Source organism: Scyliorhinus canicula, chromosome 9, assembly GCF_902713615.1.
Source record: "Scyliorhinus canicula chromosome 9, sScyCan1.1, whole genome shotgun sequence".
Lineage (NCBI taxonomy): Eukaryota > Metazoa > Chordata > Chondrichthyes > Carcharhiniformes > Scyliorhinidae > Scyliorhinus > Scyliorhinus canicula.
Window position 1 is genome coordinate 24,727,631 of NC_052154.1, and position 26,236 is coordinate 24,753,866.

Sequence of the window (26,236 nt, forward strand, 5' to 3'; positions counted from 1 at the left end):
CCAGTTGAAAATTAGTCATTCTTAGCAGAGTTCAACCTGAAACCATTGCAAAACCACCATTTTGTTCATAAAATGGTCATTGAACCACATTCTACAATTTACAACTGAAGGAGAGCTAAAACACACTGAGGTTTATAAATTATCACTGTCTTTTTGGTACTAAAAGTCTGCTACGTGGGCCTGATCATTGGACAAGTCAACTAGACGTGGTAACTATTTAGTATTTTGTTTAGAATACATGGAAATGTAGAGGAAATTAGTGTTTGTCAGACAAGTGAACCACTCAATTCACATCTCCAATTATTTTTTATTATAAAGTCAAATTCAAGATCCAATTGTTAAGGCCCAAAGATCGAGGATCATTTTTTTGACAAAAGAAAACTGGAGCAACGAACAATTTGTGACTCGGTGTCTTAAGGACTTCATCCAAAATTTCACATTCATACACTTCCTGCAAGACTCGTGTATGATGTGTCCGGAAGGGGTTCCACATGGGCACTTTGGCAGGAATCCATCAATCTATAACAGTAGATTGACTGGCAGGCCAGCTGGCCAATCCTCAATATAGGGAATTGTCGGGTCCGCTGGTCAGCAGTTAATTGTGTGTTTCTGACAAGGAGGACACAGTCCAGAGATGGCAAAAATCTGATAAGCAAGTCAGATACGGAATGAGCCAATAGGAGCAAGGTCAGTCGAGGGTCTGACGAGCAGGTCCACGGAGCCAGAGATAAAAAGATTTTAAAAGTAAGTGTAAAAATAAGCTGGCTCATTTCATTAGTCTCACCCTCACAACCCAAAGTTGTGCAGGGTAGGTGGATTGGCCATGCTAAATTGCCCCTTGTGGTGAGCCACGTATGGCTATTGTATATATTCACTGTTGATCTATTGCTGTTATTATCGTTGTCACTATTATTGTACATACTCAGTTACTGTTGTTCCATTGCTAGTTATTGCTGTTGTTGTATTGATGCTGCTGTTGACTCCGCCCCTCTGAGGAGGTATATAACCGGTCGATCTGGGACAGGCTCTCAATGCGGGAGGAGCTACTGGTTGGCACATTTCTATTTGATTAAAACCACTGTTCTTCGATAACAACCAACTCGGCTGAATTGATGGTTATCACCCCTTAATTTGGGGGGGGGGGGGGGGAGAATTGGGTACTTTAAGTTAAAAAAAAATGAGCCAGCTTAAGTGAGGGGAAATCATTGGTTTTGGAATGTATGGCAGGAATTGAAAAAGAACCACAAATAATGCAGGTACAATGGGCGGGATTCTCTCAGCCCTAGGCTGGGCCGGATAATCCCCGCGACCGGGCCACGCCGGGGAGATAGATCCATGCAGACACGGGGAGAATGTGCAAACTCCACACGGACATTGACCCAGGCCCAGGATCGAACCCGGTTCCTCGGCACCGTGAGGCAGCAGTGCTAACCACTGTGCCACCGTGCCGCTCCTTTTTATTGTTTTTGACTCCATTCAAAGATCCATTAGACAGTTCCTTTAAGAACAACTTACCACCATGGAAAATTCAGGGTTGGTGCTACTTTGAAAATGTGAATCCCGACAGTGGCAATTAATAATAAGAGCAACATTTGGGTTGAAAAACTTTTATTCGTCCTAAAGAGAATGGTCAGTTTGCATGAGTTGCAGGATTTTCCTTTCTGAAGATGAAAACTGAAAAGTGGCGTACTGTACCAGTATGGGAGCTACCCAAATTAACTCAGTATTACTCAGTCAAATGACTGTGTGATTACCAGCCATTGTGTTGTAATCAGATGCAGGGTACTAGATCATATGATTCCTACTTGGACATTGCTGGTCTGTTCATTAAAGTATTTTTGTAATTGACTTGTAAATAATTGCACTGAAAATTATTAAGTGCCTTTATAATTTGTTTTAAAAAGGTTTCTCATTTTGGTTCCTGCTTAGGGAAGGGTTAAAGCTAACCAATGTGAAATGTCGCATTACAACTGTCCTGTGAGACTTAAAGGGAAGTGTTGTGACAGAAAGATCCGGATATGGTGAATTGAAGATATGATGCAGTTTCAGGATTAAGCAATTCACTGTTGTTTTTCCCAAACTAGAGATCCAAAAACCCTCCTCAGTGCTCTCATTTCAAATTGACAAAAACAATATTCCCATTACAGTACAAAGTTCTGGCTAATGAGAATCCATGCTTGATCTTTGGTTGCCTTCCTAGTTTACTGAGAATATATTCCTGCCTTTAAGTGTTCACATGTGTCATTCTTACGCAGTAAAATATCCCCAGCTGCAGTGAACAATAGAAAAAAAAGTTTAAAAGTAAGACGTGTGTTATCGTTCATTGTAGTGCATTTGAGCTCCATGCCAAACCTGCAGGTTGCAGAATATAGGTTCATATCAAATCATGGAACAGCATGACCTTGGACTGGTCATTATGTGTGCATCACTGAGTGAAAATGCTTTGAAATTTCCCACGATGCTATTGAATAGCAAAGATGCCTGGGCCACAGTCATCTTTTTTCATGAACATCGTGTCACTATTGAAAAGTTTAGAGTGATTAACCAATATTTGATATTTTACTAAATAGCTGCAATGTATTTCAAAGATGATTTGCAGATGTTCTTTTAAAAAATATATATCAAGGGCTGCAGGGTGGCACATTGGTTAGCACTGCTGTCTACGGCGCTGAGGGCCCAGGTTCGATCCTGGCCCCAGGTCACTGTCTGAGTGTGTGGAGTTTTCACATTCTCCCTGTGTTTGCGTGGGTTTCACCCCTCAACCCAAAGATGTGCAGGGTAGGTGGATTGGCCACACTAAATTGCCCCTTAATTGGAAAAAAAATAATTGGATACTCTAAAAATTAAAAAAAAAATACATCACAAAAATGTTCCTTCATATTCATCAGAGAACAGAGAAAATCAGAATGGGCTCCGTGTTATTTTTCTTAAATAAGTGGATATTGGGTGTGTTATGCAATGACCTGATGATTCACAGATTGGAATGTAAACAACATGTAAGAATTATTCCCAATTCAATCCTTTTAGATTCTCTAAAATAAAAGTGATATGAAATTAAAGGGCAATGTTAGCAGAATCTACTTTTCTGGATTCAGCCTTGTGCAGCTTGAATTCCTTCCCCATTTGAGCAAAAAGAAGGATTCAGTCTCTGCAAGATAAGCAACAATAATTCAGTTTCTACTCATCTCTGAATATCACTGAGGTCGGTACCAGTGTCATGCATAAAGGTAAAATCGCCATAGTCCCAAATGACCACAGGCTGCTTTCCCTTTTGAGGGGGAGAGCTGACTGGTGGCGATTTAACCTGAGGATCGGCACACCTCAGGGCGAGGGTCAAGGTTGAGAAGTCGGGGCCTCCATCAACAACCTCAACCACTACGAGAATTGAATCTATGCTGCATCACAAGCCTAGCCCACCAAGCTAAACCAGCCCCATGTACATGAACTACTGGAAGTGTGTGTGTGTGTGTGTGTGTGTGTGTGTATCTCTATGCTGTCCCTTGTTCACTCAAATGTCTTTATTGTCATTGTTTTAAAACTGGGATTATGTAAGTGGAAAGTCTCCGCTGAAAACATGGTTTAAATGTGCTGTAACTGCTTACCACATTAAGATTATGGTTCTGGGTCAATTCATGCGGGCATTTACAATTGCACCAAATAATGTGCATTAGGATAGGTTTAATACTTATAGGTGGTTCGGTGGCGCAGTGTTTAGCACTGCTACTTCATGGCGACGAGGACCCGGTTTGATCCTGGTTTGATCACAGTTCATGTGGAGTTTGCACATGCTCCCCGTGGCTGCGTGGGTCTCACCCCCACAACCCAAAGAAGCACAGGGTAGGTGAACTGGCCACGCTAAATTGCCCCTTAATTGGAAAATAAGAATCGGGTAATCTAAATTTCTTTTTCTTTTTAAATATTTGTATGTAATGGCCACACTTCAGTCGAGAAAGAAAAGGATTAAGAAAAAATGTCGGAAATAAAGAGGAAGGAAAGATCAACATATACCAAGCACAGAACTTCCTGCCAGTTAACTTCAGATTATTTCCCAACAAACATGAGGTAATGATGTCAAAATCATTTATCTTCATATGTGATCATCAACAAACATTAAGAAAGTGAAGCACAAGGACAATTGGTTTCAGCACTGGAAACCACAATAGGCTCAAAAGCTAGCTACAGACCAAATAGCCCAGCACGTCCTCCTCTATCCTCCATACCAATCAAATTTAAACAGTCAATATAGATAACAGCAACAAAACAAAAACTAATTTCACAGTTGAAGCTTGATAACTTCTGATGGTTCACAGTTTTTATGCAATTTAGAGAATATTCGTGGCCACACTTATTCAGTCCAGGGCATTTATTACGTTAATAACAGCAAGCTGATTATTGAAGCTTATAGTGGAATGCATTGTAGAGCATGTCAAAAGTCCTGCCAGATTTATAACCCACAGCTGCTATGCTTTGAGCAAGTAAAGGCAGGTCATTGCTATTATTAAAGCACTGCCCATCAACCTCATAGATGCACATACCAAAATATAGAAACACTCTTTGACAAAACCTGTGTGCGCCAGGTCATCATGCTCTCAATTTAAGAGTGTGTTGCCATAGGCAACCGTTCTACAACACCGTTTAGAAAACAAAATTAAAAAGGATTCATAAGGATGTTTAGTAGCAGAATTTTCTGAAGCCCTTCGACAATATGGCTGCGGCAGAAAAGTTGCAGGTCTCTTGCACTCTTTCTTTAGTACAGTGTTCTTCAAACTTTTTTTCCGGGGACCCATTTTTACCAACCGGCCAACCTTCGGGACCCACGCCGGCCGACCTGCACGACCCACCATTTTTTCTTACCTTGTTTGCTACTGACAAAAATGGAGGAAATGGTTTTGGGTCCTTTGGCCCTCGTACACGCTCCTCCAATGGAACCTGTGGATGAAGGTGAAGCCTTCTGGTGTCGGAAAGTATGGAGTCTCCATCTGTCCAAAGTTCTGCATTTTTTTTCCTGTAAAATTTTATCAAATAAACCCCCCCCCGAAGTTGTAAAAAAAATAAAATGAGTCATATAAATGAAAAAAATGAATAAAACCCGCTGAACTTGTAAAAAAAAGAATAAAATAAATGAAAAAAATGAATAAACTCCCCCCAAACTTGTAAAAAAATAAAATGAATAAAATAAATGAAAAAAAAATTAAATGAGTAAAATAAATGAATGAATGAATGAATGAATGAATGAATGAATAAATAAATAAATAAAAACCACTACAGAACTTGTAAACCAAAAAGTTGCAACCATTTAAAATAAATAGCGGCCGCACTGCGCATGTGTGCCCGATTATCGGCGTGCATGCATGCGCAATGCAGCCAATTTTTTTAAAAACATGTTCGCAGAATGCGCATGCGCACCGATCATCGTGCGTGCATGCGCAATGCGGGCGACTTATTTTTTTTTAACATGTTCGCGGCCGCTTGCAGTCGGCGTTATGAAAAGCCGGCTGCTGCGTGGGATTTGCGTGATTGGGAGCTCCGCGGACAATGGCTCCACAACCTACCCACAGATCGCACCTCCGACTTTGAAGAACACTGCTTTAGCATCCATATTGCAAATGAATGTAGGGTGCTGAATGGATATCAAGCTCCAGAATGGAATCAGCCATTCATCCAGAATTGGTTTGGACTTCATTTTGTGAACTTCACCTCCTACCTCCCATTATCTGGATTTGAAGGGCAAATTTCCTTCCTTATTACTTCTGAATAGTAATCCAGCAATCTCTGTTTTAAATGATGTGGAGATGCCGGCATTGGACTGGGGTGAGCACAGTAAGAAGCTTTACAACACCAGGTTGGACTTTAGCCTGGTGTTGTGAGACTTCTTACTGTTTTAAATGGGCGACCCTTACCCTGAGATTATGCCCTCTGGTCCTAGACTCTCCCACAAGAGGAAACATCCTATCAGCATCTAGCCTGTTACGCCCCCCCCACCCCCCCCCCCGGCCCCCACCGAGAATCCTGTATGTCTCAATCAGGTCACCTCTCATTCTCCTAAACTCCAATGAGTACAGCAGCTTCAACCTACTCAGCCTCAACTCATACGAAAATCCCTCCATATTGGTAATTAACCTAGTGAACTTTCTCTGGACTGCCTCCAATGCCGGTATATCTTTCCTTGGATAAGGGGACCAAAACTGTTCACGGTATTCCAGGTGTGTTTTAACTACTGCCTCCTATAGTGTTTTGAAATAAATTTAGAGTATCCAATTAATTTTTTTCCAATTAAGGGCCAATTTAGCGTGGCCAATCCACCTATCCTGCACATCTTTGGGTTGTGGGAGCGAAACCCACAGAAATACGGTGAGAATGTGCAAACTCTACACGGACAGTGACCCAGAGCCAGGATCGAACCTGGTACCTCGGCGCCATGAGGCAGCAGTGCTAACCACTGCGTGACTGTGCTGCCTCTTGCCTTGTATAGTTTTAGCAAGACTTCTCTATTTTTGTACTCCGTTCCCTTTGAAATAAAGAATGGCAGGCTTATGAAGCAGTCTCGTGTCTTGGAATACTTTTTACCCCCAACTCCTATCTCAATATCATCTTTATTACCTGGTATAACCTGCCAGTATCTTACGGGGTGGGACTACTTCACTTCCCCGTGAAGCTTGCAGAATACGAGCTCCCCCGCTAAGGGGGTGAGACACCTCTAGACAATGTGTAGTTGTCTATGTGGCTATAAGCTATAAGCTATAAAGCTGGCCAGTTAGGCATCGGCAAGGCAGACTCAGTTAGAATCCACCGTGCGATGCATATAATAGTGATTGTAAATAAACTAAGTTTCTTTGAACTATGTGTGGATTCCATCGTGACCTTATTAAATTACCCTTTCATCTGTATCACACCAAGTGCATCATGCATAGTAATATCACCACATAAACAATGCTTTTCTTGAATAAGCATATTTTGTTTATTTTTTTAATAAAACATTGCAAACATTTGGCAGTGGTTTTTAGGGTTGTGATCCAATTGAATGGAAACATGGATGCTCATAAATGTCTTGTGCTTCATTTTCAAAGTTTATCCAAAGACCCATTTAATTGAACTGCTACCTTGTAATATCACAGGCAACCATTTACTTTCCAATATGTATTGTCTATTCATACTGAAAAACACATAATGACTCAACATATGTACACCAATAAATAGAGAGGATGAAAATTTCCCTTCGTGTCTGCAAAACAACTGACTTTAAAAACTGACAAATGAGTACAAATTATCCCCTCACAAAATTTTCAGCTTGATGTTTAAACAAGGCTGGAATTTGGACTGAAACACACTGACTACTAATTGGACTAGATGCAACAGTTCTGCTCCTGAAACAAAAGGTTCAGTCTCTTTCCTGGTTTACAATCAGATTAAGCAGGGTCAACTGAGAAACAGGTGCCATGTTATAAAAGGTGTTTAAAATGCAACAAACTCTTTCCATATGACATTTCAACATTCAAATGGAGCAGAGGGTTGAGCATTACAATGCCTACTGCAAATTATCATTTGGAGGACACAAATGACCCATCTTTAAGATCAGTGCCGCTGAGAAAGTGGATTAGAACTGTATCCATTTTTACCTATTGTGTACAGGTAATTCAGCAGGAACACGATAAAACCAATGTTGCTGAAAATTGGGCATGACTAATAGGTAAGGTCCAATTTCTGGGATAGTCTAATGACTATAGGAAAGGCACTGCCTTTCACTGGCACATTGATGACTCATTTATCATGTCTGGCAACCAATCCATCCACAATGTGTGTGGCACCAACCTTCTCATGGAGTGACGACTTGGGAAAAAGGAGCTATTTTCCCATCTGTGCTCATCATAGAATTTACAGTGCAGAAGAATTTACAGTGCAGAAGAATTTACAGTGCAGAAGGAGGCCATTCAGCCCATCAAGTCTGCACCGGCCCTTGGAAAGAGCACCCTACCCAAGCCCACACCTCCACCCCATCCCCGCAACCCCACCCAATCTTTCTGGATTCTAAGGGTAAGGGCAATTTAGCATGGCCAATCCACCTAACCTACACATCTTTGTAAGAAGTCTTACAACACCAGGTTAAAGTCCAACAGGTTTGATTCAAACACGAGCTTTTGGAGCGCAGCTCCTTCCTCCTTCCTGAGGAAGCTCGTGTTTAAATCAAACCTGTTGGACTTTAACCTGGTGTTGTAAGACTTCTTACTGTGCTCACCCGAGTCCAACGCCGGCATCTCCACATCATACACATCTTTGGACTGTGGGAGGAAACCGGAGCACCCGGAGGACACCCGCGCAGACACGGGGAGAATGTGCAAACCTCTGCACAGACAGTGACCCAAGCCAGGAATCAAACCTGGGACCTGGAGCTGTGAAGCAACTGTGCTAACCACGGTGCTACCGTGCTCCCCCCCCCCCCCCCCCCCCCCCCCAATTGGGGGTGCTATAGATTTGTATTCAATGTCTTCCGATTGTCATTTATCACCTCCATAAATACTTAAAAACTTAGGGCAGCACGATAGCATTGTGGATAGCACAATCGCTTCACAGCTCTAGGGTCCCAGGTTCGATTCTGGCTTGGGTCACTGTCTGTGCGGAGTCTGCACATCCTCCCCGTGTGTGTGTGGGTTTCCTCCGGGTGCTCCGGTTTCCTCCCACGTTCCAAAAGATGTGCAGGTTAGGTGGATTGGCCATGATAAATTGCCCTTAGTGTCCAAAATTGCCCTTAGTGTTGGGTGGGGTTACTGGGTTATGGGGATAGGGTGGAGATGTTGACCTTGGGTAGGGTGCTGTTTCCAAGAGCCGGTGCAGACTCGATGGGCCGAATGGCCTCCTTCTGCTCTGTAAATTCTATGATGTGTGATGCTCATCACAACAGTAGGTGACAAAGATGCACCAACAAATCATCATAGTAAACTAAATGTACAGCTTCTTCTATCGAAATGTTACAGAGACTGCTTTGCCTTTAATGTTTTTTGAAGGAGTCGGGCACTGACTTCCTCCAAATGTCATACATATCAGTTTCTTGGCTGGCAAACCAAAATAAAATAGTACCAGAAATCCCCGATTATACAACCTGTCATGTCCTGAGCCATACAAAAAGCAGCTGTGTTTAGTGTGAATGCACAAAAATAATTAATATTAGGATAACTTGTTTAAAAAAAACAGCATTTGAAAAGCACAGCAACTGACTTGCAAGCTTTTAAAATTAACAAAAGCGTTTCTGCATGTACTTAATACGATGTTGAGCAACAATACAGGAAAGAAACAAAATTGATGCTTTTTTAAAAAAGATTAATTTTTACAATTACTTAGTACTGTATCCACTACAGTAACATTAACAATAGTTTAATTCCAAAGTACCTGCCACCCCTCCCCCGCTAACCCCCAATCTCAACTGCTTAGTACCAGTCCTCTTAGACTGTTGGTGAAAGCATATTAATTACGAGAGACGGCAGAATATATAATGCGACATTTCAAACTAAAATCCCATCTGTGTTTATTAAAAGTATTCACTAATTGTTTAAACGCCACTGGCGCTTAATGACATTATTTGAAATCTGAGTCACATTTATAGAGCTTCATCTCACCCCTAATTCATCGTACACTGACTTTTTTGCCAATGAAATGGCCAACAGGGTATTATTTTGTGTAAATTCATATCTGCCACAATGCAGGCAGCTCAACAGGCTGGTGGGCCTGATCACAGATTTTTAGCAGCCTCCAAAACTACCATTCCATGGATTAACTGCCGGATAGCTGATTCTCAATTTGGGCGACGAGGTCTACGTGAAGTCTTAGTAGTCCGTATGACTCTTCAAAGTCCGCCTCCACTGACTGTCAAGCCAATGCCATCAAAAGCTATTGCCTTGGTAAGCCGCACATGTACACATCGTGGAATTGGCCGAGACCACCTTTAAGTTTAAAGTTGCTGATATTACTATAGGTTAGCACACTATATCTTGTTTCTCTGATTTAAGGTTTATCTATTCGTGAGGCAAGTGATAAAAACAATCCTTCTCAAAGCTGCCTATTTTCAGATAATTCAGCAGGATAAAAAACAGCAAATAAAAAATATTAGCACAAATAGAACTGAGTTGCCCATTTTAAGGGATGGATTTCCAGAGGTCAGGGGTCATGTGGCTCCAGGAACCAGCATGCATTAGCCCCAGCTTTCTACACTAGTTTACGAATATTTGTAAGCACGCCTCTCCCTCTAATCCTGTTGCATTGAAGCTATTTATGTTGTTTCTGTAATGCGAGGTGAAAATTATATAAAAAGCACTGGTTTGCTCAACATATTTAAAGCAAATTTTCAGTTGACATATGGCCTGGCTAAAGAGTACAGATCTCTGCCCTTTCGGAGTAATGCAATTTAGTCAGGTTGGAAGTGACAGTGCCAACTGTCTGAAACAGCTGTTTTCAGATTTGTGACCCATTTATACCCTTCTCCATGTTTTCAGTATCAGACCTTCTGTATATTATGTGGTAATGAGAACAAAAAAAGGTTGAGACCAAGCTTTATATATATATACACACACTGTTCCAAGTCAGGCCTGGATCTGGATTCTCCAAAAATGGGGCTATGTCACCACGCCAGCGTTTCACTCTCGACTTTCCTTGAAAAAGTCGAGAGTGATTCTCCTACCTGCAGATGGCTAGTAGGGCCTGCAGTGGCCGCCCCGTGCAGCATGGCGGACTTGGACCACGGAGCGACCTCGAAAAGGTAGCCCCCCCCCGCCGACATGGTGTGCGCCCGCAGATCCGAGGCGCCCGGGCCTTTCTTGCCCCCCCCCCCCCCGGTGCTCGATCAACCCAACAGCAGCTGCCACCCGATGTTTCTCACAGGCAATACATGGTTAAAACCATGCTGTTGGGAACTCGGCCAGTTTTGCCCGGAGAATCACGGGAGCGGCACCGGCCACGATCCCTGCATAAAAATGGATTCTCCACCCATGCGCCAAACACAATTTCGAGGCGTGGCCGTGAGTATCCTGGGCGGGATTCTCCCCTACCCAGCAGGGCGGGGGGTCCCGGCGTAGCGGAGTGGCGCGAACCACTCCGGCGTCGGGCCTCCCCAAAGGTGCGGAATTCTCAGCACCTTTAGGGGCCAAGCCCTCACATTGAGGGGCTAGGCCCGCGCCGGAGTGATTGGCGCCACGCTGACTGGCGCCAAAACCGACGCCAACGGCCTTTGACACTTGCCGGCCGATGTCGGGACTGGCCGAAAGGCCTTCGCCGGTTTCCGCATGCGCCGGTGCGTCAGCTGTCGCTGACGTCACCACCGGCGTATGCGCGGTAGGGGGGTTCTCTTCAGCCTCCGGCGGAAGAAAAAGAGTGTCCCCACGGCACTGGCCCGCCCACCAATCAGTGGGCCCCGATCGCGGGCCTGGCCACCCTGGGGTACTATCGCCCCCCCCCCCCCCCCCCCCCAGGACCCCGGATGGCCCGCTCGCGCCACCAATCTCGCCGCCACCAGAGGTGGTTGAAACCACGGCGGCGGGAGAGGCCTCTCAGCGGCGGGACTTCGGCCCATCGCAGGCCGGACAATCGTCGCAGGGGACTCGCCAATCGGTGCGGCGCGATTCCCGCCCCCGCCAATTCCCGGGTAGCGGAAAATTCCGGCCACGGCGGGGGCGGGATTTTCGCCGGTCCCGAAAGGTATAAACCGATTAGGGAGAATCAGGATGTATCAAGATGGTTTTATGAAAGATAGTTGCGCCCGATGAATATAATAGAATAATTGAGCCCACAGAGCAGCACAGTGGTGCAGTGGTTAGCACTGCTGCCTCACGGCGCCGAGGTCCCAGGTTCGATCCCAGCTCTGAATCACTGTCCGTGTGGGGCTTGCTCATTCTCCCCGTCTTCGGGTGGGTGTTGCCTCCGCAACCCAAAGATGTGCAGGGTAGGTGGATTGGCCACGCTAATTTACCCTTAATTGGGAAATATGAATTGGGTACTCAAATTTATAAAACAAAATTGAACTATAGTGAAATGAGAAGGATTAATGGATGTTGTATAAATATATTTTCAACATGCATTAGATAAGGTTCCACACAAGATACCTAGTCAAAATTAACACCCATGAAATTGGAAGTAACCTGTAGCATGGATAAGAAACTGGTTAGGAGCATGTAAAAAATTGCTTACAATGCTAAGTAAAATGTGAAGGAGAGAGCAGAAAGTCGCAAATAGACATCAGTAGATTTAAGCAAGCAGGCAGAAAATTGGCAGATGTATTTCAATGTTGAGTGTGGACATAAGAAAGAATAGGAGATGGGAGTATAATCTAAATTGAGAAGCACTACACAGAATAGAAAGAAAGCTATTTAGGGATTTGGGTATATTCCTATGACAAGACTGCTCCCAGGTACAAAGAACAATCAAAAGAGCTCAACAGGGTTTGGGACATGAAAACAAGGACATGTTTATAGCGTTATTGGAAGCATTAATCAGACCTTTTTTGGTAGATTTGTGTTTTAGCTTTCACTGCCCCACCTTAGGAATGATATATAGTTTTTGGAGAAAGTCCAGTGACAGTTCATCAGAATGATACCCGAGACGAAGGGATTACGTTATGATGAGAGACTGAGAGTAAAACTAGTCTCCATGGTGGTGAGATGAACGATCCTCTTGGTTTGGAATTCACAGGGTAGTTAGGGAATGATTCTTCACATTAGTCAGGAAACCTAGAACTAAATGGACACAATCCCAGGATTTCAGTAAACTGATTAGAGCATTTATACAAACGGTTGTGAGTATGTGGAACACAAGACCTCAAATGATATATTAATTGAGGTGTTCAAAAAGGTGAGGAAAGGGCAGCACGGTGGCGCAGTGGGTTAGCACTGCGGCCTCATGGCGCCGAGGTCCCAGGTTCGATCCCGGCTCTGGGTCACTGTCCGTGTGGAGTTTGCACATTCTCCCCGTGTTTGCGTGGGTTTCGCCCCCACAACCCAAAGAAGTGCAAGGTAGGTGGATTGAACACGCTAAATTGCCCCCTTAATTGGAAATAAATGAATTGGGTACTCAAAATTTTTTTAAAAAGGAATACTTGCTAGTTATCATTCCGGTGAATGTCCATTAGACCTTCTCCAACAGTATTAATTGCGATGTAGACCTTCAACATCATTAATTGCTATGAAGACAGGGAATTGGGATCAAAATAATAAAACTGCTGTGGTTAAGAAAAGGCAAAGCAAGCTTAGTGCCGAATAGCCTACCACTGTTCCTAAAGCATAATACTCTGTAGAGTTCAAATAATAAATCTTAAGAGTGGAACTTGAGCAATGTGAGGACAATTAAAATGCTTTATATAGTTCTGAGGATTCATTAAAAAATATATATATTTAATTTCGGACATGAATAACACCAAATATACCCCTCCAAAAACAATTTCCTGCAAGCCATGTATATGACAAAGCTCCTACATTATATGATAATATGTAAAATATCTTGTGTTTATATTGTTACGGCCTATTACCAACAGCTTTCCAGGAACTGCTTAACGCATGTCCCTGTTCAGAGCATGCCAACAGGACTTACCTGGGCAAGCCACATCATGTTTTATTCTTCTTCGACACTAATGACTTTCTAAGGGCTACTTATCAATCTCATTTGCCCACACTCTTTGGCTAAAAAAGTTTGCATTCAATTACATGACTGTGACCTGCAATCAGTTTTGCAATAATTGCTATTATGAAAAGTGACGGAAAGGCACTGACACGTAATATGATGGTTACTTTGGTCAAGACAGATTAATAAAAGGGCAGCACGGTGGCGCGGTGGTAGCACTGCAGCTTCACGGCGCTGAGGTCCCAGGTTCGATCCCGGCTCTGGGTCACTGTCCGTGTGGAGTTTGCACATTCTCCCCGCGTTTGCGTGGATTTTGCCCCCACAATCCAAAAGATGTGCAGATTAGGTGGATTGGCCACACTAAATTACTCCTTAATTGCAAAAATGAATTGGGTACTCTAAATTTATTTTAAAAAAGACAGATTAATAATGGTCTACAAATGGCATGGGAGGTTGCAGACCTGTCAACATTATTGATCAGTTCCATTTAGGTGAATTTGAACTTAGCCTCACGTATGCCTACTAACTAGGTCAGCTAATAGTCATCCCTGTGTATTTTCCACATCTATATAATAGCATTTTTTTGGCTCAAATCTAGCATGTATACTGAATGACTGGACTAATACTATTAAAGGGACACTATTCTTGTGAAGACAAATGTTTGGCAACTCTTCTGAGAGGCAGAAGACTCTTCTGGCAATGTCATCATGATGGCCAAATAGGCATGCCATATTCATCATGTTTCAATTACTTTTCTGTCATGTTGTAGGTTTGCAAATAAATTAATGTTTCACAATAATTTTGATGACAGAAGCCTCTTTCTTAATGGGGGCTTCAGTGCAGGCTCTGGTGGGTATTAGTTCACAGTACATAAATACTACCACAATTGGTGCTAATTAGTGTAAGTGGAGGGGGAACTAGTTGAAAATAGGGAATTAAAAAAAATAAATTTAGAGTACCCAATTAATTTTTTCCAATTAAGGGGCAATTTAGCGTGGCCAATCCACCTAGCCTGCATATCTTTGGGTTGTGGGGGTGAAACCCACGCAAACACAGGGAGAATGTGCAAACTCCACACGGACAGTGACCCAGAGCCGGGATCGAACCTGGGACCTCGGCGCCATGAGGCTGCAGGGCTAACCCGCTGCGCCACCATGCTGCCCCGAAAATAGGGAAATTTTTAAAGGAACCATCTAGTTTATGTCGAAGTTCAAATGCAATTTATGCAAATATAAGTCCATTCATCTGCATATGCAAAGGGAATAGCACTGGCAATTCTAGCAGGAGCTTGGATGACTTTAGATGGTTGTAAAAATGCAACTGCTCATTAATGTCCTTTAAGGGAAGCTGCTGTGCATATTCAGCCTCGCCTACATCTGATTCCAGTCAAACATTACACAGTAAATTCTTAACGCCCTCTGACGTGGCTTAGTAAAGCACTCATTTGTAAAAACAATTACGACTCAACGAAGGCCCACCAGCACTTTAGAGAATCATCTAAGGATTGGCAATGGATACAGTAAATGTGGCCCACACCAGAAACAAGAACTTATATTTATATAGTAAGAAGTCTTACAACACCAGGTTAAAGTCCAACAGGTTTGTTTCAAACACGATCTTTCGGAGCACTGCTCTTTCCTCAGGAAAGGAGCAGTGCTCCGAAAGCTCGTGTTTGAAACAAACCTGTTGGACTTTAACCTGGTGTTGTAAGACTTCTTATTGTGCTCACCCCAGTCCAACGCTGGCATCTCCACATCATTATATTTATATAGCACCATTCATTTGGTGGATTCATTTTTTCCAATTAAGGGGCACTGTAGCGTGGCCAATCCACCTCCCCTGTACATCTTTGGGTTGGGGCGAAACTCACGCAAACACATGGAGAATGTGCAAACTCAACATGGACAGTGACCCAGAGCCGGAATCGAACCTGGGACCTCAGCACCGTGAGGCAGCAATGCTAACTAACCAATGAGCCATCATGCTGCCCTCTTATTTTTATTCATTCACGGGATGTGCGTGCCACTGGCTGGGCCACACTTTATCGCCCACCCATAATTGCCCTTGGACCCAGCAGCTTTCTGGGACCATTTCAGACTGCATTTAAGAGCCAACCACATTGATGTAGTTCTGGAGTCACAGGGAAGGATGGCAAATTTCGTTCCTTAAAGGACATTAGTGAACCAGATGGGTTTTTGCGACAATTGACAATGGTTTTATGGTCATCACTGCAATGGTGGTGCACCCCAATCAATGACTCACAACATTGAAATCTGCCCCCTGACACAATTCAGTGGAAGGCTCAGAGAACTCCATTTAGCCACTGAGGAAGCTTCCACCTGGCTTGGTGATTACAGCACATGCTAAAAAAAAAGGAATACTAACGCCAGTGCGAGAATCATGGGTTTGAGCTGGGGTGGGGGAGTGGATAGTGTATACAGGAGATGGAAGAAAATGGGGCTGGTCAAGGTGAGGGATTTGTATTTGGAGGAAGGGTGCGCCAGTCTGGAGGAGCTAAGGGAGAGGGTAGAGATGCCAAGGGGGAGCGAGTTCAGATATCTTCAGGTTAGGGACTTTGCACGAAAGGTCTGGAGGGAATTCCCTTGGTTGCCAGGATACACCCTGCTGGAGTGACTGCTGCAGACGTGGAAGGGGAGGGAAGAATTGGGGATATATGCATGTGGCTGGGGGAGCAAGGAGGTGAGCGGGTGGTGAAGATCAAGGAGAAATGGAAAGCAGAGTTGGGAGGGGAGATGAATTGGGGAGTAAGGAGTGAGGCACCGTGAAGCGTAAACAGGACCTCATCTTGTGCAAGCATGAGCCTGATACAGTTTAAGGTGGTGCACAGGGTGCATATGACTCAGGTGAAAATAAATGGATTCTTTCAAGGGGGTAGCAGATGAGTGTGAGAGGTGTGGTTGGGGGCCAGCGAATCACAAGCACATGTTTTGGAGTTGCAAAAAAATTGGCTAGATTCTGGACGGGAGTGTTCACAGTCTTAGCCAGGGTAGTGGAGGAGGGAGTGGACCCAGGCGCTTTGGTGGCGATGTTTGGGATTTCAGAGAAGCCGGAGCTCATGGAGAGGAGGAAGGCTCATGTCATTGACTTCGCCTCTCTGATTCACGGTGGCAAATTTTGCTGGAGTGACGATCGGCATCACCACTGGGGATAGCTGCTTGGTTGGGTGCCTGTACGACTTCCTGGAGAAGATAAAGCATGAGTTTAGGGGCTCAGCAGGGGGGGTTGAGAAGAGGTAGGGAATGTTTGTGATCGTGTTTGTCGAGCTGTTCGTCGCAGAGAGGTGGGGGGGGGATGAAAAAGGGGGAAAATCTGAACAAACTGTATAGTTGATTATTGCGAAGTATGTTTCCCGGAGTGTTTATTTGCTGCAACCTGTTTTGATACAAGTTTGTAATAAAATACATTTTTTTAAAAAAGGAACAGAATTCACAAAGACAGGCAATGGAATACGTGTGACTTCAAGGGAACAATTCAAGCTTTTTTTTTTCGCTGTTCAAAATTAGTACACTTGATTCTTTTTAAATTATCAGTCTTGTTTTATTTTAACTGTAATCACAGTATGTCCCCAGAGAACACAAGTAGTTCAGACAGTTTTGCTAATTATCAAAACAACCTCACCAGAACAAAATACAATGGATGAAATTCCATAGAGAAGTATTTGAAAAGAATGGGGGGACGAAAGGCATTCTCCTTGTTAAACAAATCACCGTTTACCACAATCAGTCAGCGTTAAATCCAATCTGATTACTCCTCAAGAAAACAAAAGGAGCACATGTTGAACTATTAAAAACTACAGTTCAGTTCAGAGGTCATGTCATTCTGGTGGTGGCTGTAGGCATTCTGGCGTGGTTAAGTTCACTGCTAGTTTAAGTTGCACAAGCCAGCCTACAGAACGTCAACTCATCAAATAGCTCTAAGCGATTCAAATACACATCCGGGTTGTGTTGAAAGTGATTCAGTGTTTTAGGACTTCCAGTCTGTGCTAATATAAAATGTGTAGCAAAAGTACTTGACATGAAATTGCGAATGACAAATTTTAAATTAATAGAAGCTAAGGCAATGTTTAAATCAAGGTGCTGCATTCAACTCTGAGGAATTTGAATGAATATAATTGTTACCAGTTCCAATGTGCAATAACCGATGCAAAACAAAGCAGTCCCTGTTTCTTAAAACCATGAACTTGTCCACTGTAACCCTACAATGGTTACAGATTTACGTTAACATGCATCTAGTACTCTGCAGTTCCAGCTCTTAGTATTAGTTTTGTCATATTTTTTGATTAATAAAATGAAATCTAACAAAACAGGTCATAAACCATTTTGATTACACATTCTATTAATTTCTATATATTTGGCCACCCAATGTGAAACTATGCCTAAGGTGGTTGTTTTTAATAGTTATCCTTTCAATTGTACACTGGCCTTTATTTTAGAATGGTGATTATTGTGTATTTATTTCTCCTTTCCTGAGGATGTTTACTCAGGAACAAACAATGGGTATTCTACACTTCAACCAGATGTCAGTTCTTCATGTGTGGACCAAAAGAGTGATCACCAACAGATCGTTTCACCATGAAGTGGGATTGCATTCAAATCTAATCCTGCCTTCACCAAACATTCACAGTCAGAGACACACACACACACACTTCCAGCAAGAGTGGTTGAACACTAAGGGGATCAGGGGTTATGGGGAGAAGGCAGGAGAATCGGGATAAGAAAATATCAGCCATGATTGAATGGAGGAGCAGACTCGATGGGCCAAGTGGCCTAATTCTGCTCCTATGTCTTATGTTCTTATGGTCTAATCAGGTACTCTGGCTGGTTACTCTTCCTTTTCAATTCAGGAATATTAAGACTAATATAAGGCTAACTTCACCATCTAAAATTGAGTGACAACGCACTGGCTGGGAATCATACTCAGATCCTTCTGGTCTGCACAGTTCAGTTCTGCTCATCAAAAACAATTGTGACTCATGTTGTTGCAATTAGTGGTCAAAAATAGAACAAAGGACTTTTTGGATATTAAACTACATCTTTGCGCAATACTTTTAAACAATTTGATTTAGTAGATGTACAATCTACTCCTTTTTTAAAATGTGAGGCAAATTTTACATGTGTCTCTTGCAACTTGCAAAACAGATTGCCAAAGTCAGGTACCCGTATGGGATCAACATCAATTCACTGGAAAATTGCTCTGATGTACTGATTTTTCTTTCCTTCAATCACTTTTTTACAATTAAATAGAGACCTAAATTTCAAGTAGTGGAACTGGGTGGTACATTAAATTAGCACATAGTGCTTTAACTTCCAGGGAATGCGTCTTAATCCAGCCTGGGATTACGGTTTGAAAGTATTTTCAGGCTATAGTATGTGAAATTAGCTTGGATAATCGTAAAGCAATTCCCAGTGGTCACGGAGCTCCAGCTATAGCACAGAATTACCCTTAATTTCACATAAACAATCCCTCAGGAGGAAGCAAAGGAGCTAAGGTGCAATATTTCTTCAAAAAGAATGCTTTACCCAACTGTTTAACTGAAATGACAAATTATTTCTTATCCAGTGCTACCATTTCTTGTTGCGGTGTCATAAAATGTGAATCTTGAATTAACAGTTCTGAAATGTTCACATCTATAAAAGCTGTAACTCATGTTTTTGGCTTAATCACATAATTTTATTTGAAGTGAAAATTCTCTTCAATCAGAAACCTCTAACGATTGTTTATGTTGCACTGTACAAATTTGCAACTGATCTTCCTTCTGTACCTATATAACCAGGGTACATAATTACCACGGGAACATAATTTTTTTAATGACATTCTACATTTAGCTATTAGTTGGTGAAAGAAAGGTACTCAGGATACATTTAAATCACAACATAGGCTAAGTATCTCCTGTGCTAGTGACACAAATATTGTGTTTGGAAGAGTCACTTCCCCCCCCACCCCCCCACACACACACAGCATGTTTCTGTTTATACACAATGACTGGAGTTAAAGATTTAATTTAGAGTTCAAATGAGCATAGTCATATTAGTCACCAATTCTGAACGGAGGCTACAAAGTGACACCCATTGTAAAGAGAGTCTAAAAAGGTTTATCTACACCAGTAAGGGTAATCTGAAGGTATGCAACACTTTCCAATTCATAGATGTGTCAGCTGGCCAGCACGTAATTTCACAGAATTATAGAAAACAGCACAGAAACAGTCCACTTGACCAACAGGTGCAAAGCAACCTCCTCTCACCCCACTTTTAACCCGAACAGTACATCCTTCTATTCCTTTCATCCTCCTGTTTATCTAGTTTCCCCCTTAACTGTACTTTTCACTTCAACTACTCCTAATGGTTGCTTGTTGCCCATTATAACAACTCCCCAGTAAAGACATTTCTCCTGAATTCCCTATTGGATTTTAGGGACTATATTAAATTTATGGCACCTCGCCTCTCCCAAATGTCAAAATATCTTCTCCAACTCTTCCCTATCAAACTGCGTCATAATCTTAAAGGTTTCCAACAGATAACGCATTAGCCTTCACTTTTCTAGAGAAAATAATCCCGAGCCTGTTCAATCGCTTGTGATAAGTGTAACCTTGCAGTTCTGGTATCATCCTTGTGGTTTTTTTTCTTTGCACCTTCATAAGTACCTCTATATCTGTTAGATAAGATGGAGGCCAGAACTCTGCACAGTACTCTAGCAATGTGGTTTAACCAAGGTTCTGTACAAGTTAGCATAGCTTCTCTTTTCAATTCTATCCCTCTCAAAATCAACCCTCGTGCTTGATTTTCTTTTTAAATGGTCTTGTTACTAATCCATGTGACTACTTCTAGTGCTCTGTGTCTGTAGTTCCAGATTTCTCTGCTCCTCTACCCCATTTGGACTGGTGTTTTCTAAAGTTACTTTATTCTTTCAGCACAATGTGCCACGCTTAAAACTAGTGGAGCCTTAAGACAACAGTGTAAACTTTCCCCAAAAGAAACCAAAGAATGTTTGGTGTATGAAGTAACCATGCTTTAAATCATGATTATTGCTATTGCCGAGAGAAATCAATAACTCACAGTCATCAATTCTTTCCACTCACGAATCACCTTGAAATAATAGTCAGCAAACAGGTTTTGTTTCCATTATCACTCAGAGTCCTGACATATTTTGTTTGCTTCGACTTTAATAAACCTCAATCAAGATAAAAATTGACAGCACAATATTTCATATTTCTTTGCCAAAATCTATGCAGCAGCCAGAGGGACCAACAAAAGGTTTCGGCAGGCCAAGTACTAGAAGTTTCACTTCACCTTTTAAAAGGAATATTTCATTCTAAATCAACTTTTGGTAAGTCTGAGAAAAGAGTTCAGACACACACTGATGCATATGATAAAGAGGCATTCATTATGTTAAGGTAACAGGAGAGGTATGGGGGCAGGTTGGTGCTCTGCTGCAAGCAACACATATCCCATTACAGCCCCAACTGATTCAGGAAAAGCAGGAGGGACAAAAGTACAGAAAATTGAAACAATACATTCTGGTGTTTCCACGAAACAGAGGCACATCTTTTTATTTCACAGTAATGAATTCAATATGTTTTATCGTTCACCAAGGCCGGACACGAAGATGAGACGCTATCCACACTGCCAAATTCTAAGTGCCTTTGAGCTGATACGACTTTCCCAGATCCCGATGGACAACAATAATGAAATGGTTGTTCCTATAGAAATGTAGTGGGTAACTATGTTTCTCAAACAACGTGGTTTACCAAGTAACCAGCAGGTTTTCTGAAATTTCCTTAACATTGTCCTATTTAATTAAAGCTGTTTAAACAGAATTAATTTTCATCCCTGTTTAAATACATTTCACGGTCATGTTAATGACGATTGGAATTAATTCTGCCATTTCCAGTTCTGCACTAATGAAAACTGGGGCGAGTTTGAAACAGTTTAGGTGGGATAAAATATCATTGTCTTTTCAAATCCAATTACCAACCAAGCCATTCTTCTTGAGAGTCCAAGCATGTACTTGAATATATGCCATGTGCTCAGGGAAAGTTTGGCTGACTCTTAGTCCCTTGCATCACTTTGGAGTTATTACCACCACTTGTTGGAAAAAAGTTTGCTCCGCAACAATTTTGTGTGAATCCCATCAGATCACCAAGTTAAAATAAAATAAACCCACTTCTTAAAAAGTGTATAATACATCAGTTGAGGCCCCATCAAGATGAGGTTTCCGTGCACAACTCACCATTTCCAATTTTTAACGGGCCTCAGTGTAAACATCATGACACAATGGGCATTCCCCAGTAAGGTCAGTACTTAGGAGCTGGGATCGTTTAAGTGGGATCTGCCCGAGGTGATCAGCAAAGCAAACGATAATGGACAACTTGACAATTCTTGGGATGCATCAAATTCTGCCCTCTTCGCCAAGTATCCTAATCGGCTCATTTTGTTTTGCTGCTGACTGTTCGTTTCAACCCATGTAATAATCATTTGTTAAAATATCCATTTGACAATTTTTTTTAAAAAGGAAGCACGCGCAGAACTTTTAGAAACGTTTAGGAACGCAGCACGCATTCCAAAATCTGATCAGCCAATCCCGCAAAAGATTACTATTCACAACATGTAGCATTTGAAACCTGAGGTTTGGCCTTTCAACGAGAGCATATCGTGGCAGTTACTGATTTGATACCAAATTTCAGATTTATAGCTCTTTTAGGGTGGCACGGTGGCTAGCACTGTTGCCTCACAGCACCAGGGATTCGGGTTCGATTCCAACCCTGGGTGAATGTGTGGAGTTTGCACGTTCGCCCTGTGTCTGCGTGGGTTTCCTCCGGATGCTCCGGTTTCCTCCCAGTCTAAAGATGTGCAGGTTAGGTGGATTGGCCGTGATAAGATTGCCCCTTAGTGTCCAAAGATGTGCAGGTTAACTGGGGCATGGGGGGGGGGGGGGGGGGGGGATATGGTGGGGGGGGGGGGGGGGGGGGCCTCGACAGGATGTTCTCTCAGAGGGTCGGTGTAGACTCGATGGGCCTCCTTCTGCACAGTGGGGATTCTGTGGATTCTATGATCACATTGCAACTAGAGACTGCTACAACGTAAATCTAATCCTATCACAGCAATAACGTCTGCCGTACGGTTTCAACTGTATAACTCTGGCTTTTATTTAATTAACAGTTGAAACGGTCGATCCCTGAGTACTTGTCGATATTTGATCATCTTCGAGCTTTCCTCTCCGCGTTTAAAAATAAAATCAGTGAATTTCCAGCAGTGTAAATGGTTGCCGGCGATCTCGGAAACGACGTAATTCTTACCGGATTAATGTCGATTGTTTTGTTTCCACAATGGGGGATGGGGGGGGGGGGGGGGGGAGGAGGTGAAGCAAGCGAGAGAGACCCTTTCAGTTGACTTTAACCATTTAACAAAGTAAGTAAAGTCGGCTTAACGTGGAAATAATCGCGGCCAGTTTGGTCTGGAAGGGGAATGTGATGGAAACGGCGGGGTGGTGAGCGGAATGAGCTGGAGACATGTTCAATGTTACACTGCAACCACTTCCTATTCGTACCCTCCGTGCGGCCTTTCGGCCCGTTCAGTCAAAAAGAGAAAGAGAAGAATGATTATTGAATGCAAAGTGTCGGTCGGGCAGGGCAATATCTGGAGCCCGGGCAACGCTGCTGGTATATTGCAGGGACTGAATGGTGGAACATTAGCCACTGGGGTACACTGTGTCCGCTTCCCAAAGCATCTCCCCAGAATCTCCCTCTCCCCCCCCCCCCCCCCCCCCCGGTCTCTAACTTCCCTCAGGAGGAGTTGCTTTGGACACTGAAATTTCAGCCAGTTGATCAGTTTCCCTCTTAGCGCGTCCGCTGGAAACTAAAAGGTAGCGAGAGAATGGATACATTCGGAAACTAACAAATGTGTCTAATCCCGCGGGTTTATTCATTTTATTCCCAAGTGCCTGCTGATATTATGAATTCTGGCTTCCACCTTCCTGACCAGTTGAAGCAAATAACGAAATATACGTAGCGAAAGGAGGGCGCCGCCAGGACAATGGGATTAATGCCTGTCCCATCAGTCCGCTGAAATGGCCAGGATCCGCGGTCAAGCGCACAGCATTAAAACAGGGTGACTGCGGTCAGTGAAATACCACCCCATCCATCAAAATGTTTAACGAAATAAAAATAAGCAAACATTTCAGCTCTAAAAGCCGCAGGGTCTAGTGCTGTGCCCAATAGAATGAAGCAGTCGGTTTCAGCAAGATAGCTTCCACCAATACCTCCCCACCCCCACCAAAAAAAACCCAAAATGTGCCACAAAAACATTAGTCATTTCTTTCCCAGGCTGGATGAAGAAAGCCCGGATGTCAATTCGAAATCACACCAACATTTTATTTGTCATCATCCATCACCAAACCTGGTTTATATATATTTTTTAAAACCTCAGCCAAGGACAAACATTCTCCTTCACCCTCTTCCCCAGCAAAGAGCAAGTGCTCTTTCCGCACACCGAATTAGCAATTCGTGGTCCATCGCCCACAAGAATCGCCTCCTGCCTTCTTGCTTTTCAACGTTGGTTAACTATCTTGGAGTCAACTCACACAACAAATCTCAGCAAATGTGTCAAAGGGTGGATACATTTAATTCGATACTGTAACAATGATTGCAGTTTGCCTGTCCATGATCTGATTGTATTAGACCATTTCTGAATGCCCAGCTCAAATCTATTTACTTTCGCTCTTCGCTGGGGATTTTTGTTTTGGGGGTGGGTGTGCAGATTTTAATCACGTGCAATCGGTGTCATTTTAATGATCAATTCTATCAATACACTGCACTGCAACTGTCTTAGCAATGCTCAAATCCTGGTGCTGCTCCCTTTTGTATTCTAATTAGTGTTTAGAAACACATTTGGAACTTGAGCCCAGATCAGAAAGAGGAAAATATCTTTTAAAAGAATTGCTTCGTTTTTTGGAAACGGGAACACAAATAATCGAGATTAAAACATGTGAACGAACCAAGGTCACGGATAACCAATAAAAATTCGTTTTGTTGCAAATTTTGTCATCACTTATTTCCTGTGCATATTTGTACAGCGTTGATTTTTTTAAAAAATCAATTTACTGTTGCGGGTGATCTACTTAACTAAGAATGGCAATTCAGTTGGAATGCAGTTTCAATGCTGTTGGAACACAGTGGCTTTCAATACATGCTAGCTCTGTCTTGTCAGCAACCCTTCATCATGAAGGGAGGTGGATGTCCACACTTACCGTGGCAGAAGCCAGGCTGTTGTCAGCCAGCGTCAAGTGGTGGGGCTCCCATCTCCGCAAGAATTTGGAGGTGAGGATCTTGCTGAGAAATGTCCTGGGGTGCTTGATCACGCACACCTGTATATCCCCTTCTTGCAGCAGTTTGTATCTCATGCCATTGGTACAGTAGTTCGCCCGCCTGCAAGGTGCTGCACCCAGTTTGTTGAGATCGGAAGCCGAGGACTCGGGCAGGAGGCAGGATCTCTCCTCGGAGCCCTGCGTGTGATCGCCGCCGCCGCCACTGCTGTTCAAATCCATAGCAGCCACCCAAGCACTCCCAGCCCGGGAGGGGAGGACGAGAGAGAGAGAGAGAGAAAGAAACAGCCGTTCCCTACAGCCAACAAAACAGATCCCCTTCTCCGTAGCGTCTTCCTCCTCCTTTGGTCCTAGATCCGGGTTGTAGGATAGAAAGCCATGGTTTCCAAAATAGAGAGGGAGGGGGGGAAGAAAACCTTAAACCAAAAAAAAACGATGGCGATATCCTTCACCCCCCCCCCCCCCCCAAAAAAAGGACAAAAAGCGAAACGTCACGATTCCTGTGCTGAATTGACTGAGGATAATGTTGGTACAAGAAGCCAGGCAGTGAACATTGCAGAAACTCTTTCCCAGCTGGTTGGTTTCTACTTGATCATGTGGCTGTTCACTGACGTCAATGGACTTGGTGAAACTGACCGGAGCGGATATACTGCGTGGTTTGAAAGGGATGGGATCAGAGGCGAGAAATACCCACCATTTTAAGAACCCGGTTGACACTTTTTGTGTGTGTGTTTGTGTGTAGGACAGTGTATCAAAAAGGAAGGAGGGGGGGTTAATAAAACCCCACCCAGCTGGGTTTAACTCATGCATGTGGCGCCGACACAAAGCAGCAGATCTCCACCCATGATATCGAGGGTGATTCCTTTGTGAAAGGTTTCAAACACAGCATGCAGATCCCCCCACCATTTTAATCCTTTTTGTGTGTGTGGCTGGGTTCATTTTTCTTGTGTGGCAATGACCCACAGCACCACCGGCTGCAGGTCACAGTACTGGAGGGTGGTTTTGGCTCACTGGCCCACCCCAGACCAGACACATGGCAAGCACAGCCTGTGTATCTATTTAAAAATAATCACACCATTTTTTGTGTGTGTGTGTGTTTCGCTTCGGACGGTGACACTGCGCTGCTTCTTTGAGCGGGGATTGATGTTTCGATAGCAGCAGCCAGAGCATCGTTTGCAATCTTACCGGATACTGTAGGCGTGCATGCCTAATCGTGAGAGCCAGTTCACGGGAACGGTCTGCAGAGCACAAAGTGGAGGAAAATCCACCATTTTTTAGGTGTTGCACTGTGTGCGGATCGAAACGA

The 26,236-nt window shown here is 43.2% G+C and overlaps 1 protein-coding gene across 2 annotated transcripts in view; it reads right to left on the reverse strand.

Annotated features, from left to right (window-relative positions):
* LOC119971159 (c-Maf inducing protein) overlaps nt 1–25,549 on the reverse strand; it is a 255,235-nt gene extending 229,686 nt beyond the window's left edge. For both annotated transcript variants that reach the window (XM_038806355.1, XM_038806354.1), the window contains exon 1: nt 24,856–25,549. In XM_038806355.1, the coding sequence (XP_038662283.1) occupies nt 24,856–25,152 (297 nt within the window). In that variant the 5' untranslated portion in view covers nt 25,153–25,549. The remainder of the gene's footprint in view (nt 1–24,855) is intronic.
* Nucleotides 25,550–26,236: the final 687 nt, after the last annotated feature.